This window comes from Microtus oregoni, unplaced genomic scaffold, assembly GCF_018167655.1.
Source record: "Microtus oregoni isolate MIOR12 unplaced genomic scaffold, Mior012 000038F_ref0000394, whole genome shotgun sequence".
Classification (NCBI taxonomy): Eukaryota; Metazoa; Chordata; class Mammalia; order Rodentia; family Cricetidae; genus Microtus; species Microtus oregoni.
The window spans coordinates 23,069,777-23,085,894 of record NW_024543097.1 but is presented as its reverse complement, the minus strand read 5'-3'; the positions used below and the strand labels follow the sequence as shown (position 1 = coordinate 23,085,894).

General features: G+C 49.8%; 1 protein-coding gene and 1 pseudogene across 1 annotated transcript; one reads left to right on the top strand and one right to left on the bottom strand.

The window, feature by feature from the left end:
* Positions 1-4,538: 4,538 nt before the first annotated feature.
* Positions 4,539-5,987, bottom strand: LOC121433393 (annotated as a pseudogene).
* Positions 5,988-8,348: 2,361 nt separating this feature from the next.
* LOC121433392 (aquaporin-12) lies at positions 8,349-15,895 on the top strand. Its single transcript, XM_041631756.1, has 3 exons — positions 8,349-8,955; positions 10,657-10,773; positions 15,729-15,895. The coding sequence occupies exons 1-3, from the start codon at positions 8,349-8,351 to the stop codon at positions 15,893-15,895; spliced, it is 891 nt and encodes a 296-aa protein (XP_041487690.1).
* Positions 15,896-16,118: the final 223 nt, after the last annotated feature.

Sequence of the window (16,118 nt, the reverse complement as noted above, 5' to 3'; positions counted from 1 at the left end):
GCTCCACACGCCCCATGCAGTCATGTCTGCAGCATCCCTAACTGGTCCCAAGGGGAAGAGCCATCACAGCTCACTCAGGACTCCCCTCCAGACAAGCTGCATTTGGAGTTGCTGTCTGCAGATCTAGGGTTCCACCTCGCTTTAGAGTACATGTGTGTAATCACCCCATGTTCCTCCATGACAGCCTTAGGAAGTCAAGTTAGGGGAAAGACATAGTTGGTTTATGAGAGTGGGGACTTCTGGGTCAGTGGACACTCTCCAAACCACTCACACTATAGAAATCAAATAGAACACTAATAGAATTCATATTTATTTTTAAGATTTATTTATTTTTGCCTGGCAATCTTGTCTGCTTCCAGTTTCCATGAGGATCTATATATGTTTTTCTGGGTTCGCCTTATTACTTAGGTTCTCTAGGATCACAAACTATAGGCTCAATGTCCTTTGTTTATGGCTAGAATTCACTAATGAGTGAGTACATACCATATTCATATTTTTGGGTCTGGGTTATCTCATTCAGGATAGTGTTTTCTATTTCCAGGCAAAAGTTGGGAGCATGCCGGGCGGTGGTGGCACACACCTTTAATCCCAGCACTCGGGAGGCAGAGGCAGGCGGATCTCTGGGAGTTCGAGGCCAGCCTGGTCTACAAGAGCTAGTTATGGGACGGGCGCCAAAGCTACAGAGAAACCCTGTCTCGAAAAACCAAATAAAAAAAAAAAGTTGGGAGCATGCACATCTTCTATCTCAACACTTGGGAGGTAGAGAAGCAGGAGGATCAGAGAAGTTCAATGTCACCTTCAGCTATGTTGTAAGTTCAAGGCCAGCCTGGATCATATGAGGTCCACTCTAAAAAAACAAAGCATTTCATATAATGTAAAATAATCCATCAGACAATACCCTAAAGTCATCCTTTTCAGAACTCCATGGAAAGCCTGCATAGCTGCTTAGACCAGAGCAATAAATAAGCAAACAAAACATCAAAATGACAAAACCAAGTTCTCCAAGTTCTCCTTGAGCTTCCTGTTACTTTGTTATACTTATCAGCAACCACAAAATGACATAATCACCCCTTCCAAATAGCATAACATTTAATTTCTAAGAGTCCTATCTAAATTACCCAGCATGCCTAAATACAGAATGCTGTCCTAAAATGATCTGTTAGATTGACTGAGCCATAAAAACTAAAAGGGAAGAACGAGCATTCATTGAGCAGAGAGAGTTGTCCTGCTGTGACTCTAGAGTTCGGCAGTGGGCTTCCTGAAGGACGGGCTCTCTGGAAGAGGAGGTGACACTCTTCTGTGGACAGACCGTGTGGACAGGTCTCTGCTCTCCAGAGTAGGATCTGAACAGAAGAGTCTTGGGGTCATCTGAGAGGGAGGATGAAAAGAGGGGGTGCAGTGGCCAAGCCTTGGCGGCAGGTGAAGGAGGTCAGTATGCGTGGTGAGCCTCAGTTGGTCAAGAGAGATGCCAGACCTTGGACTACTGGTTGGAGTGGTTCCCCGGGGGGCTATGGAGAAGAACGAAACAATCCAAATAGTTGAGAGTTCCTACCTGCCAGTTCTCTCCCAGAGGGAGAGGGAGGAAGGAAGAGAGAAAGAGAGAGAGGTGCACTGAGGTGTCTCTCCTAAAGGGTGACATCGACAGAATTTTCACTAGTATTTTCCACTTTCAAGGAGGCACGGGTGACATAGATGGGTGCCACAGTCTCATCTGTTCCGTTGTCCTTTTCCAAATCCTTCCCACCACGTGCACTTTAATGCCTCGTGGCTCTCCTCTTCGTGTCTCATGGACCCATGCTACCTTGCACCCCATGGTTGGTGGATAATAGCTCATATGGACCTAACCCCAGGTCTCTCATCTCAGAAATCATTGCCTCCTGGATGGCACCGACGCCGCTGTTGGCAATACGGGTGATGCCGTCAGGACAGATGGCCTCCATACTGGTGGTAAGAAAGGCTAAGTAGTGGCATTATTGCAGCCTTCCAAACTTGCCCCATTGTCTGGAGGCAAGGTTCCTCCACCCAGGGCTTCCCTTCTTAACCCGGTGAGCCTTGCTAGTTTTGACAGATGGCCGCCCTTTATGAAGCTCTTTGGGTACTCATAGCAGGCACATTTCTTCCCACCTGTGCATGTGTGTTTCTGTCTCTTCAGCTCATCTGGATGTGCCGAGGGCTTCCCACAGCATGGCCAGGAACACGCAAACATGTCTCTTTGCTACGTGCCAGCTCCACGGTCCCGGAGGTAGGAGGTCTTGCCATATTCTTTGGCTCACCCCAAGGCGGCAAATGTGTGGTCTGTGAAGGCGTAAGTCACAAACAATGCCACACCAATTCGGGGTTATGATTATTAGGGTGGTATTTATTTAAAGGGGAAAAAACTTACAGATCACTGTCCCAGGCAACAGCCCTCTACGCAACCAGGAAAGGAGTCTAGTAGCAGGCGGAGCAGGAAGTGAAGAGAGCGAGGAGAGGGAAGTGGCCGCTTTTTTAAAGGGAGAGAAACCACGCCCCAGTGGGCTGGTACCTCAGCGGTGATAGGCTGGAGGAGTGGGAGGACCTCCCGCAACACCTCCCCCTTTTGTTTAAATAAGAGAGTTCTAAACCTACTATGAAATTATATACAATAAGTACAAATATCCTATTCTAACTAGCTTAGGTCTTGTATAATAAATAACTTGGCCAAGTCATGAGAGAAAGTAACTACATTTATATAGTCTTCAACCCCATCGAAGTTCTGAGAAGGGAAATAATGTTACCTGGGTAATTAGGAAGTTCAGTAAAACAACTTCCAAAACATGCAACAAATTACAGAGACAACTGGCTACCTGGGCAATCACCCAAAGTTACATTAGCATCGTTGAAGCAACCAACTTTGGCTAAGGCCTAACATAACTGACATACCATTTTCTAAGGCAAGCAACTTTTCAAAACTATCTTACCCTGTCTTGGCAGGATATGACAGTCCTGTTTTATCCATTGATGCATGCTCTGTATCTTTGTCAGTTGTTGAGGTATGGGCATTTCTTTGCCCAAACGCCAGTTCTGCCAAAAAGAAAGGCTCCAGGTGGAGTGTCTTTGGTGCTCAACATTCTCTCGGGAATAGAGTGGTGTTGCCAGGAGCAATTGTGTCTCACTACCACAAAACTCTGAGTTAGATTAAAGGCCATTTTCTACAGCTCTTTGAAGAAGTTGAAGATTATCTATCTATACTGAGTATAATCTCTATATATCTAAAGAACCTGATTAGTCTATTATAAATGACAAACTTAGATGACTATTAGTCTATATAATTCTCAATATCTATCTAACTTAAAGACTAAGACAATAAACGACTGTGAAACAAATGAGGACAATGACCTCCAAATATAAACAATGTACAAATATACATTGCAGTAGGTAAATATATATCAATACACAATCATTATATAAGTATCTTAATCAGAGGTAGAAATGTACACTGCAATATGGTAAATATATACAATATATATATATATCAATACAATATATGTCAATACATAAAAAATGTTTTAAACAGAGGTAGAAACATGCATGCGTACAATAGTCAATATAATTTAACTTTGTATCAATATACAAGAATCTATACCAATGTATTTGTCTAAAAACAGTAACTCACAATTACAAATCTATTATCCCATCATCCCTCTTTTTTTTTTTTCAAAATGATCCCTGAGCGTATAAAATTCCTCCCCCAACCCTCAATCGTATACTAATTATAATCAACCCCTAAATGATGTCCCTAAACCCAAGGGCAAGTTTTACTGGGAAAGGGGACGTCGTCCTCTAGAATTACTTCCAGCTGTCATGGGGGCGACATTATTTCTGGGGGATCCTGTGAAAGTGAAATGATGGTTAAATTTCAAGATCAATGTCTTTTAAAATTGCCAATAGTCTCTGAGTATTTTGTGCAGGTCTGGCCCCACGTTGGGCGCCAAAATAAAGGCGTAAGTCACAAACAATGCCACACCAATTCGGGGTTATGATTATTAGGGTGGTATTTATTTAAAGGGGAAAAAACTTACAGATCACTGTCCCAGGCAACAGCCCTCTACGCAACCAGGAAAGGAGTCTAGTAGCAGGCAGAGCAGGAAGTGAAGAGAGCGAGGAGAGGGAAGTGGCCGCTTTTTTAAAGGGAGAGAAACCACGCCCCAGTGGGCTGGTACCTCAGCGGTGATAGGCTGGAGGAGTGGGAGGACCTCCCGCAACAGGTCTGTTTTTGTGCCAGGCTCTCCAGAGTCCCTCCCTCTGCTGTCTTTATAGTAGGGACAGACACCCATGTCGCACTGGGTCCTCTGCCCAGCTTGGGAATAGGAATTAGGGCTGTTCTCTTTCCCACCTGATGTCTCCTTATGTGTTCCATCTATCACCCACCAGATTCATGGAGGTCAAGGTGAGCTCTGTGATGAACTGGGACGTTTTCGATAGTCAGCGCAGGCTGGGAGATGGTTCTGCTTCCCCACAGTACCCCAGACTGAAGTTAATCACCCGGAGGTTTGATGTGAAGGGGAACTGGACAGAATTCACACTGACCAGGCAGTTAAGGCAGTGGGTTTCTGGGTGATCTTGCTGTTGCTATTCTGCTCCAAGTAAAGACCCTGCGTTGGAGCCAAGGTGATTGTCTGAGCATTGGGTTCTAAACTTGGAGATTTTGCATGGGGGGGCGGGGTTCTGCTAACTGACACATCTCTTGACTCTCAACTATTGGTGTCTCAAAGTTGGAGGTTCTGAAAAGTTTCCCAGGGAAATAGCTTGAGTTGTGAAGGTCTGCCCTGATGGTGGGCTGCTTGGGGGTCCTGAAGAGCTGTCGCCCCCTAAACTAGCTGAGGGGAGTGGGGTTTGTTTTTACTGTGTCTGCAGGGTTCACTCCCTCTTTTGGCTGACTCCCTTGCAATGAGCGTCCCAATGTCTGGTTCTCCCATATGTTCCCATGTGTTCAGGTCATCAGGCTCCTGTAGCCCACTGACCTGGAGCATCTGGCGTTGAGAGCTGGTCCCTGATTAAACTGCGTCACTTACGTGTTGCTGGTGGTAGTGGTTGCTGAGTGCCTATCGACTTTGGTACAAAAGGAGCTGGAACTAGCATATGAAGACAGTGAGATGGCAGAACCAATGGAAGTCCCTGAGGTGACATGCTGTGGGCTGCTCTCCTGGGATCCGAACCTGCCGATCGTGACCGCCTGAGAACTGGGAGTCTGGGGAGTCAAGGTACCCTCTGAAATGCTGCTGACAGAGTAGCGAAATAACGCTTCCATTCAGGGCCACTGGTCCCCTGGTCACATACGGAGTCTGTCTGAGAGCGCTTCATTAGCCAGGCCTTGGAGGGGGACGGGACTGGCACAGCAGCGGTGATGCCCCATTTCCTTGATTCCTAGTCACCCTTTGGTTTGCAGCTGGTATGATCTTCATTTGACCAGACCCATCCTGCTGCACTTGGGCCTCGATGGCAGCAAACTGCAGCTGCCGGCTGTCAGCGCAGGAACCGTGGGATGACTTTATACTGAATATTTAGTCATCACTCTGGGTAGACCTGCCAGGACTCGCTACTTCTATAAGCCGGAGGTGGCAGGCACAGCACACTGCCCACCAGACACTGCGATTCTCGGAAGGCTCACTGCCATTGCTGCTGTTGGTACCTGTTGCCACTGTTTCTTGGGGGTCAGGAGTGGCCTCAGAAGAGTAAGAGGTGATCTGTCAGTCGTTGGCACCCTGTGAAAGTTGAGAGGCCGTGAGGTCAGGTTCACCTGTGCCTCTGACTGACCAGATCCTGGGAGTTGTTGTTTGTACTGGATGGTTCAGTTCCGCTGCAGGTTGCTGCCAACAGAACCAAAGATGGCTGGGACTCCTGCACGCTGTCCCCCACCATCGCTGCTACGTGAGCCCGAGGAGAAGGTGCCACCATGGCCACCAACACCTTTTCCCAATCTTCAACACCACAGTGACTTCTTTGATAGAGTGACCTTGGATGTTCATGGTGACAGCTGAAGGGTGAGTTCAAGAGGGTTGATCCAGAGGGAGGGGGTAGTGCTGATGAGGCAAGTCAACTTGTACCCCATTTCAGGAGGGGTGCTAAGCAGGAGGGAGCAACATGCCCAGATGAGACTTTAAAAAAAAAAGGAAGGGATGAGCTGAAAGCTCTGCCTTGGTACCCACTGTGCTGCCTGTAATGTCTCTGTAGAGAAATCTCCAGACAAACTCTGATGTCCATAATTAATAAAACTTCCAGTAAACTAGTCCCGGCGGGGGGGGGGGGGCTCTGTCAACTTGACCAAAGGCATCTATAGAAACCCTAGCACATGCTGGTGATGGAGCAAGGACTTAACAAAGGTCAGGTCAGGAGTGAGGACCAAAGTTCAGTTCCCAGCACCCATACCAGGCAGCCCCCAAGGCCACAGCCCCAACTTCTGGGGATCCAACACTAATCTCTGTGGGGACCTGCATGCATGTGCACAAACCCATACACAGGCATGTAATGAAAACAAAATAAAAATCTTAGATGTGCGGCATCTCCTTATACTGTTTATAATGATGCAAAGATGTGTTGCTTTCTTTCATGTTGCATTTGTTTAACTCTGTAAAGCTGTGTTGCTTTGCCTGTCTAAAACACCTGATTGGTCCAATAAAGAGCTGAATGTCCAATTCAAGGCAGGAGAAAAGGATAGGTGGGACTGGGAGGCAGAGAGAATAACTAGGAGAAAAAGAGAAGACCAAGAAGCGAGAAAAGAAGGGGCCAATCACCCAGTCACACAGCCAGACAGAATAACAAGGAAAGAAAAGTTTTACAGAAAAAGAGAAAGATAAAAAGCCCAGAGGCAAAAGATTGATGAGATAATTTAAGAAAAGCTGGTTGGAAATAAGCCAAGCTAAGGCCAGGCATTCATAGGAAAGAAGAAGACTCTGTGTGTATTTATTTGGGAGCTGGGTGGCGGGCCCCGCAAAGAGCAAAACAACCGACAACACCTACTCTTTGAGTTCCCTAACTTTGACCTCAGTGGGGCCCCGAAAGCTTTTGTCTCTGGGATTGCTGGGGGCCCAGGCAGGTAGGTGTCCCACCTCCATCTGACCCTTCATTCTCTCTATTCCCTTTACACTGGCTCCCCTTTCTGGAGCTGTAGCGGTGTCTTGGGGAACATTGACCAGATCTCCGGCTGATTTCTTTTTTTTTTTTTTTTATCATGGCAACAATTTTTGGAAATGTCTTTTCTGTGGCTGGGGACATGTTATGTCTGGACCTACTTCACCCTTCTCTCAGGACTGGCGTGTGGGGAGGGAGCTGCTTGACCTGCCCTGAAGACACCCCCAGCATCTCCTCTGAATACATACTCATCCTCTTGTTCCATTAGTGTCCCTGTGGTCTCCTATGGCAACCCTCCACCCTAGGACCGTGACCTCTAGCCTTTATGCTTTGCAGCTTGACCAGGGCCCAGCACAGAGTCCCCACAGTGTCCCCAGTTCCTCTGATTCCTCTAGTCCCGAGAGCCATAGCCCACCATATGGCCCCAGGAACATACCTGTCCACAGTGAAAGGGCAGGGTACTGTGTAGGGCACTGTCCCCAGCAGGTAGCACCATGTCCTAATCCTGGTCCAACACATTCTGGGGCAGGTAGCACCATGTCCTCATCCTGGTCCAACACATTCTGGGGTCTGTAGGAAGCAGCAATGCTTCTCAGTCAATCATTTTGTCAAGAATTTCCTCTAGGTCTTTCTTTACACGGCCAGTCAGGAAAACCAGAAAGCACAGCAAAGTGACCCACCTTTGTAGTTCTAGTGTCCTGAAGCCAAAAGCTCCCCACCAGTTTCCTGTGTACGTGTGTGAGGATGGGAGAGGGGGGACCTGGTCCATACAGCAGATCCCAGTAGGGCAGCTACTTCTCAGCTAATTCCAGGAGCAGGAGACAGTATGCTCCCAGCTCTAAGGGACCTTCCCAGGAGTGGACATAGTACAGTCGCAGGGAGATGAGGGGCAAGGTGGGGACAATGCAGACATTGGGGAGAGGTGTTTGTGGTCCTGGTGCCAAGACTCTGGTGTGAGTCACAGACCTCCTGGTGGCTTTGAAGAAAGTGGCCTGTCTCCAGAGCCCCAGACTAGTGAGAGAGGGAAGTGGGGACAGGGTGTCTCAGACCGAGGAGAATACCAAGCAGGGCGGGTCCCCTGTGGGTGTTCCTTGTAGCACTTGGCTTTATGGTGTCAGTTGTGAGGGGCACAGGTGTGGTGTTCCCAGGAGCCAGGTGCATTCTCGTACAGCTCCTCTGTCCTTGGACTGCGGGGCCAGCCAGTCTCCCACACGTCACCAGGTCCTAGCTCAGCAGAACTCCCTGTAGGTCCCAGAGTGATGGCCAGTCTGAACGTATCCCTCTGTTTCTTTTTTACCACCTGTGCCCTGTGTGAGGTGGCGAGAAGGGCATCTAAAGCCCTGCTCCCAGCAGGCACCTATGCTAACTTTTCCCGGGAGGCAGTGGGAGCAGCCCAGCTGGCAGCCTGCTGCCTCGAGTTGCGAGTGTTGGTGGAACTTGGCCCCTGGGCCGGGGGCTTCGGGCCCGACCTGTTGCTGACCCTGGTCTTCCTGCTCTTCGTGGTGCACGGGGTCACCTTTGATGGGGCCTCTGCCAACCCCACTGTGGCCTTACAGGAGTTCCTCATGGCCGAGGCATCACTGCCCAACACCCTGCTGAAAGTGGTGGCCCAGGTCCTGGGTGCCCAGGCCGCCTGTGCCCTGACCCAGCACTGCTGGACCTGGGAGCTCAGTGAACTACATTTGCTGCAGAGCCTCATGGCTGTGGACTGCAGCTCCACCCTGCGCACATCCGTGCTGCAGGGTACACTGGTGGAGGGTGCCTGCACCTTCTTCTTCCATCTGAGCCTCCTCCACCTGCAGCACAGCCTTCTCGTCTACAGGGTGCCTGCCCTGGCCCTGCTGGTTACTTTCATGGCCTACACAGGTAAGACGGGCTCCACTTTCAGGACCTCAGCACCTTCATTGGTACCCTAAGGGGGGGGGGTCTGCTGACCGAGGGGCCCACAAGTCCTTGTAGGCACTTGTTGGGCTCCCCAACAAGGGGGTAGGGGCTGGGAGGCTAGGCCTTGTACCATGCATGTCTCCGTAGCTCCCAACTGTGTTCATTACATCTGGGGCAGCTGAAGCAATTACACCGTTCATGGCTTGGTCCCGGCTGTGCTCTGGATGCTCCTGAGCCCTCGATCACCCCAAAAAGGGCAACAAGTCTTATGATTTCTTTCTCCTTGGGTCATCACACCCTCCTCACTCAGGCCCGGGACAGCAGCAGCCCCACACGCCTGTGATCTCTGCTGTGGTCATGCTGGCATCCTGACTAGGTTTTTGTGGTCCCTCATGTTCTTTCAAGGGGTTCTCTGGGCCCACTTCAGGCTGATTCAAGGCTCCCAGATCTCACTTATCAGCCTAGGGATCTTCCTGGAGGGAGACATCCCTAGATGGGGTCCCAGGACAGGGAACACTACAGGCTGTTGACCTGCTGCTCCTGAGAGCTGCGGGCTCTATGGATGCTGCATCATGACGGATGCTGAGGCTGCTTTTTCCTTCCTTTTTAAAAAAGATTTATTTATTTATTTCTTATTTATTTATTTATTTTGAATGCAGTATTCTATCTGCATGTATGCCTGCAGGCCGGAAGAGGGTGCCAGATCTCATTACAGATGGTTGTGAGCCACCACATGGTTGGTGGAAATCGACCTCTGGAAGAGCAGTCAGTGCTCTTAGCCTCTGAACCATCTCTCCAGCCCCAGAGCTGAGATTTCTAAAGGCTTGTTCCAGAAGGCCAAGAACCCAACACGAGCCAATGCTGAGCCAAGTCAGCCCAACACTTGGTGACCCTAGCAAGACCGTGGTCACCTCCAGCACCCTGGTCAGAGGCGATGAGCTGAGGCCAGAAGCACAGAGAATGCGGGAGGGTGGTGACCTACAGCAGAGCACACAGGAGCAGCTGTACCTTACCCTACCCTGCAGGCCAGGCTTCCCAGCTCCCACCCAAGTCTAGGTCCACAGGGCGCTTGCTCTTCCTGAGCCATTGTCCAGCTTCTTGGCATGGCTTGAAAGGTCATAACTGGCTCAACTGCTCCCCTCACCCCACTTCTCTCCTGTGGCTACTCAGCAGGTGATTTCTCTGTAGTTCTCCCAAGGCCTGCAAGTGACATCTCTGTTTTTATCTCACTCTCCCTGTCTTGCTCTTGCCTCCCGCCCCACCCCCACCCTACCCTGGCTCCTTTCCTTGTTTTATTTTTTTTGTTTGTTTGTTTTGTATTCCCTTCTCTGGCTCTGGCCCTCTTCTTCTCTTTCCCTCTCCATATCCCCTGCTGTTTCTCCCCAATATCTCTGGGTCACCTCCCAGAAGTTGGGGGTGGGGGTTGGATCAGAGGACTCCTGATGTAGGAGTCTCACTCAGGGTGAGGGATGGGGGAGTGTGTCAGACATCCCTGGTACGACCTTGGTCCTAGCGCCTCTCCCGTGACCTTGTTTGGCCTTGTTCCTTTGTGCTCATCAGCCTGCAACAAGGAGAGCGGCTGTCCCCAGTCCCCTAGTGCCAAGAGCCCAATCTCATGTCTAGCAGCATGGTCTCAGCTTCAGTCAGAATCAGGCCATGAGGATTTGGTGCTTCTGTCCACAGCTGGGCCCTACACATCTGCCTTCTTCAATCCTGCCCTGGCTGCCTCTGTCACATTCCACTGCTCTGGGAACACCTTGCTGGAGTACGCTCATGTGTATTGCCTTGGTCCTGTGGCGGGTGAGTAGTGGGGGCGAGGTTGGCCTAGGTGGTGTCCATGGGCAGACACAGACACACAGGGCATTGCCGGCTACAGATTCATGATGCTGCCACCCTTCCTGGCTCCCTGGGACCTTGGGTGTTGGGGCAACAAGAGTTTGAGCTCAGTTCTCCTTCCTGGTGTCTGTAGTGTGGGCAGTTGGAGGAAGTGACTAAGATGGCTATGTCTCGGTTTGGATTGTCACAGAGGAGAGGGGACGGTGTTGGGTGGAAAGTGGGATGTGGAGAATCGGACCCTCCGAAACTCGGTGTGGGCAGCAGGGACAGGCTGCACAAGTTCACTTGTGACTGGGATTCCCTCCTCCCCAGGGCATCTTCACATACCTACTTAAAGCTGTCCTTCTGGGTTCTGCTGCCACAGGGTCTCTGGGGCGCAGAGGTCATGCTTGGATGATCTCATGTCTTTCAGGGCTGCAGCCCTGGGTGGTCAGGGCCTGTAGCTCCCGGTGGGTCTGCCCTGTGACTCCTTGAAGCACAAAGTGAACCCCCTCCAGTCATCCAAGTTCTGAAAGAGGAAGAGCAGTGGAAGTCCTTGGGCTAGAGTAACCCAGGGAAGGCCACCAGATGTCTCTGTCTCTCACTACAAGATCTGGGGAATTCCTCTCTGGCCCTGGGCCCAGGTACTAGGTCTCCCCACACCGTCCATGGCTTTACCAGATGACTGAGGCCCACTGGAACCTTGGAAACCTTCCACTCCTTTCAGGGTCCACACTTGGCAGGACTCAGGGTAGAGCCTCAACCCGAGGGGAACAGGAACAGGAACACAACCGTGGGATGAGGACTGAGATATGGGCTCACCACCTGTAACCTGGTTTCTTTCTTTCTTTTTTAAACTTTATTTAACTTTATTTCATGCACATTGGTATAACGATGTCAGATTCTCTGGAACTGGAGTTACAGATAGCTGCGAGTTGCCATGTGGGTGCTGGGAATTGAACCAGGGTCCTCTGGAGGAGCAGTCACTGCTCTTAACCACTGAGCCATCTCACCAGCCCTGTAACCTGGTTTCTTGTAAGGTGACTGTGGACTGCTTCCAATTTATGTCCTTGTCCCCAAATACACACTGCAGGGCTCCTCTATGACTTTATAGCTTTAACGTGTGTGTAGGTGTGCGTGCGTGCATGTACATATGTTCATGCATGTGAACACATGTGTGCATGTGTGTGGATGTGTTCATGTATGTGAACACACATGTTTGCATTGTGCGCTGTGTACATGTGTTCGTGCATGCGAACACACATGCATGTACATGTGTTCGTGCATACGAATGCATGTGTGTGCGTGTACATGTGTTCATGCATATGAACACACACGTGTGCATTGTGCGCTGTATACATGTGTTCGTGCATGCGAACACACATGCATGTACATGTGTTCACACATGTGAATGCATGTGTGTGCATGCGTGTGCATGTGTTCATGCATGTGAACACACACGCGTGCATTGCGTGCTGTGTACATGTGTTCGTGCATATGAATGCATGTGTGTGTGTGCGTGTACATGTGTTCATGTATGTGAATGAATGTGTGCATTGTGCACTATGTACATGTGTTTGTGCATGCGAACACACATGCATGTACATGTGTTCATGCATGTGAACACGTGTGTGAGCGTGCACGTGCATGTGTTCATATACATGAGTACGCATGTGTGTTCATGTATGTGAGTATACATTTGGGTGTGTGCACATGGAAGCCAGAGGTCAACCTTGAATGTCATTCCTTTGTTGTTGTTTTGTGTTGTTTTTGTTTTAGAGAGAGCTCTCTGATTAGGATAGACTGGCTGGCCAGCAAGCCCCAGGGATCTTATCTCTTTCTCCCCAGTGCTGGGATTACAAGCATGTACCACGACATCTTGCTTTTTTGGAGAGGGTGAGCTTGGGTCTCTCCATGAAGCCTGGCTGTTCTGGAACTCTTTATGTAGATCAGGTTGGCCTCAAACTCATAGAGGTCCTCCACCTGCCTCTGTCTCCTGAGTGTTGGGACTAAAGGTGTGTGCTATACCTGGCTTTTTTTTTACATATATACATAGGTGCTGGAGACCAAACAAGCCCTCGTACTTTTAAGACAAGCACCTTATAGGCCAAGACATCTCTTCAACCCTAATGTTTCAGTTTTTAACATAACTTGGGTAGGCTGCCTCCATGTTCATCCCCCACGATGTGGGGGTCACTTCTGGTCAGCTTGGCCTCAGACTTTGAGCCTCCTGCCTGGTGTGACAGAATGAAAGGCATGTGCCACCATGCCTAGCTCCAGTCACCATCTTCATCTAGAAGTCGCCAACACGAAAACAAAATTTACAAAGTTTAGTTAGAATTCAACGTTGAGGAGCTGGAGCGGTGGCTCTGTTCCGTAAAATGTTTTTGTTGAACACATGAGGAACTGAGATCAAGTCACCACAATCTTCATATGGCTGGGATGTAGAAACACACACACACAAACACACACACATACATAATACACACACACAGGAAAGGGGGAAAGAGAGAGACAGAGAGTCACCGTTAAGAACTAAGGTGAGTTGGCTTTAATCTCAGCACTCAGGAGGTAGAGGCAAGTAGATCTCCGTGAGTTCGAAGCTAGCCTGGTCTACAGAGCAAGTTCTAGGACAGCCAGTGCTACACAGAGAAACCCTGTCTCAAAAAAAACAAAACAGAACAAACAAACAAAAACAAAACAAGACACCTCCACCCCACCCCCGACCCCCAAAAAAAGAACAGGGCAGTTAGACATTAGGCGAAGCACAGGGAATCCTACTGAAGAGAGGGAGGAAGGATTGTAGAAACCAGAGGGGTCAAGGACATCATAAACAAACAAAACCCCACAGAATCAATTCTGGCTCTTAGGGGCTCACAGAGTCTGGACTGACAACCAGGGAGCCTAAATGATACTGACCTAGGCCCTCTGCGTTTTTGTTACAGTCCTGTAGCTTGGTCCATTTGTGGGACTCCTAACAGTTGGAGAAGGGGCTGTCTCTGGCTCTTTTGCCGGCTTTGGAGACTCTCTTTCTCCTCCTGTGTCCTTGCCCAGCCTTCATATAAGGAGAGGAGCTTTCTCTTACTGCAACTTGATATGCCGCGTTTTGATGGTATCCATGGGAGATCTGCTCCAGAGAGGAGGTGGGAGTGGACACTGCAGATTGAGGTCTCTCCTCCTTCCCCAGTCGGCTGGTCCCTCTTGCTCCCTAGTCCTTCCCAGGCTAGGTCTAACCTGTTTTAGGGCTACCATTGCTGTGATGAAACACCATGACCAAAGCACCTTGGGAAGAAAGGGTTTATTTGTCTTACACTTCCATATCACCTGCTTCAGAGTGACAGACACTTCGGAGAGCTGCAGGAGACAGGAAGTCTTTCTCAGCTGGACCTCTGGGCATGGAGGAAAATGGGGCTGGCCGGGGTTTTACTTTGTTTCATGTGCCCTCCTTCCCTCCTGCTTTTCAGCTCCAGGTGCTGTTCATCATCGAGGAATGTCAGGGCAGGAACTTAGCAGGAGAGGAAGGAGAGGAATTCACCCTTGGGATATAAAATAAATAAATGAATGAATAAATCAATAAGAAAAGAAAGAAGATGGGGGGGGCAGTTGTGAGGCAGCGCCCCCTGGTGGGGAAGATCAGAAAGCCATTGGAAGCAGGTCCTGCAGCCCCGGAGTCTCAGAGCAGGGGCTGTCTCTGCTTCTGGACCCAGAATAGCACCACCACACCTGCTTCAAGGGATGACCAAGGTCAGCAGTCGAATGTGGACAAGGCAGGTGTGGACAAGGCGAGTGTGGACCAGGCCATAGGAGACTATCTCTGATGGGAACTGAAGCAGATCACATGCCTGGGACCAAGGGAGTTCCTAGTAGGGAACACTACACAAGTTCAATACTTAAACAGAAAAATCAGACCACTCCTCCTTCCCTGGCTAGCTGGTCCCTCTGAGACCCTGGAGGAGGTGGGGACTGGGGATATCAGAAGAAAACTGAGACTGATCCAGCTGCCCACTCCCTAGTCCCTCCCAGCCGGGTTCAGCCCTGTGCTCCCCCCCCCCCCCGTTTTAGGATTATCATTGCTGTGACAAACACCATGACCAAAGCAAGTTGGGGAGGAAAGGGGCCAATCAGCTTACATTTCCACAACAGCATCGAAGGAAGTCACTACAGGAGCTCAAACAGGGCAGGAACCTGGAGGCAGGAGCTGACATAGAAGCCATGGAGGGGGTGCAGTTACTGGCTTGTTCCCTCTGGCTTGCTCAAGCCTGCTCTCTTTAAAAGAAAGCCAGGACCACCAGCCCACAGATCGCACCAGCCGCAGTTTGGGCTGGACCCTCTTCCATTAATTGTTAGTTAAGAAAATGCCCTATAGTTTTACCTACAGCCCACTCTTATGGAGGCTTTTATAAAAAATACGGGTTTCTCTGTGTAGTCCTGGCTGTCCTGGAACATGCTCTGTAGACCAGGCTGGCCTCGAACTCACAGAGATCCGTTTGCCTCTGCCTTCAAGTGCTGGACTTAAAGGTGTGCACTACCACCACCAGGTGGAGGCATTTTCTTAACTGAGGCTTCCTCCTCTAGATGACTTTAGCTTGTGACAAAAAAAAAAAAACTATCCAGCATATCCTCCCCCCAAACTTCTGCTAACTGAAAGCAGCCTGCCTGCTTCGCCACCCTTAGAAGCAACCTGAAAGAGAGGCTGTAGGAGGGCACTGAAAACTGGTGTGGGACATTTGCATGGGACACCTGAATCCTGAGTCCCCAGAGCACAATCTAGAAGCATCCCAACCTCCCATCTGTGCTCCAAAAGATCTAGGTAGCTTGTTCTCGGCACTAAGGGGCAAGACCCAGAGGAAGGATGTGGCCAGAGCCCAGGTAGAGCCTTGCAGGGAGGGCCTGGGCTCTTCTGTTGGGACTCTTCTACAACCCGACCCCATCTCTTACAGGTATGATCCTGGCTGTCCTACTCCATCAGGGCCACCTTCCCCGCCTTTTCCAGAGAAATCTCTTCTATCGGCAGAAAAACAAGTACCGAACTCCCAGAGGGAAGCTGTCCCCAGGTTCTGCGGCTACCCAGACGCCCACAAAGGAGTATAGTGGCAAAAAGCTGTAGATACTGGGGTCCAGCTGAGCTGTCTTGTTCACAAGGTTTCAGACCCCTCATGAGACTTTTGGGGCTCCCCTCCATGAATCCATTTGCCAATAAACCGTGTCTGTGACCCACCTGACTCCCTGGCCTGACAGAAGCTTCTGGAAGGACAGGTGAGTGTGAGTCCTTTTTACCTGACACATTCTTTCCTGATTCATGTTTACAGAGTGATAATAAAAAATTAAGA

What these genes read in the sequence shown, in the direction of transcription:
- LOC121433392 (XM_041631756.1), top strand. Translation starts at nt 8,349, where the DNA reads ATGGCCAGTCTGAACGTATCCCTCTGTTTCTTTTTTACCACCTGTGCC. An exon ending in TACTTTCATGGCCTACACAG is followed by an intron (nt 8,956 to 10,656) that starts GTAAGACGGGCT and finishes TTCTGTCCACAG; the next exon opens with CTGGGCCCTACACATCTGCC. An exon ending in TTGCCTTGGTCCTGTGGCGG is followed by an intron (nt 10,774 to 15,728) that starts GTGAGTAGTGGG and finishes CATCTCTTACAG; the next exon opens with GTATGATCCTGGCTGTCCTA.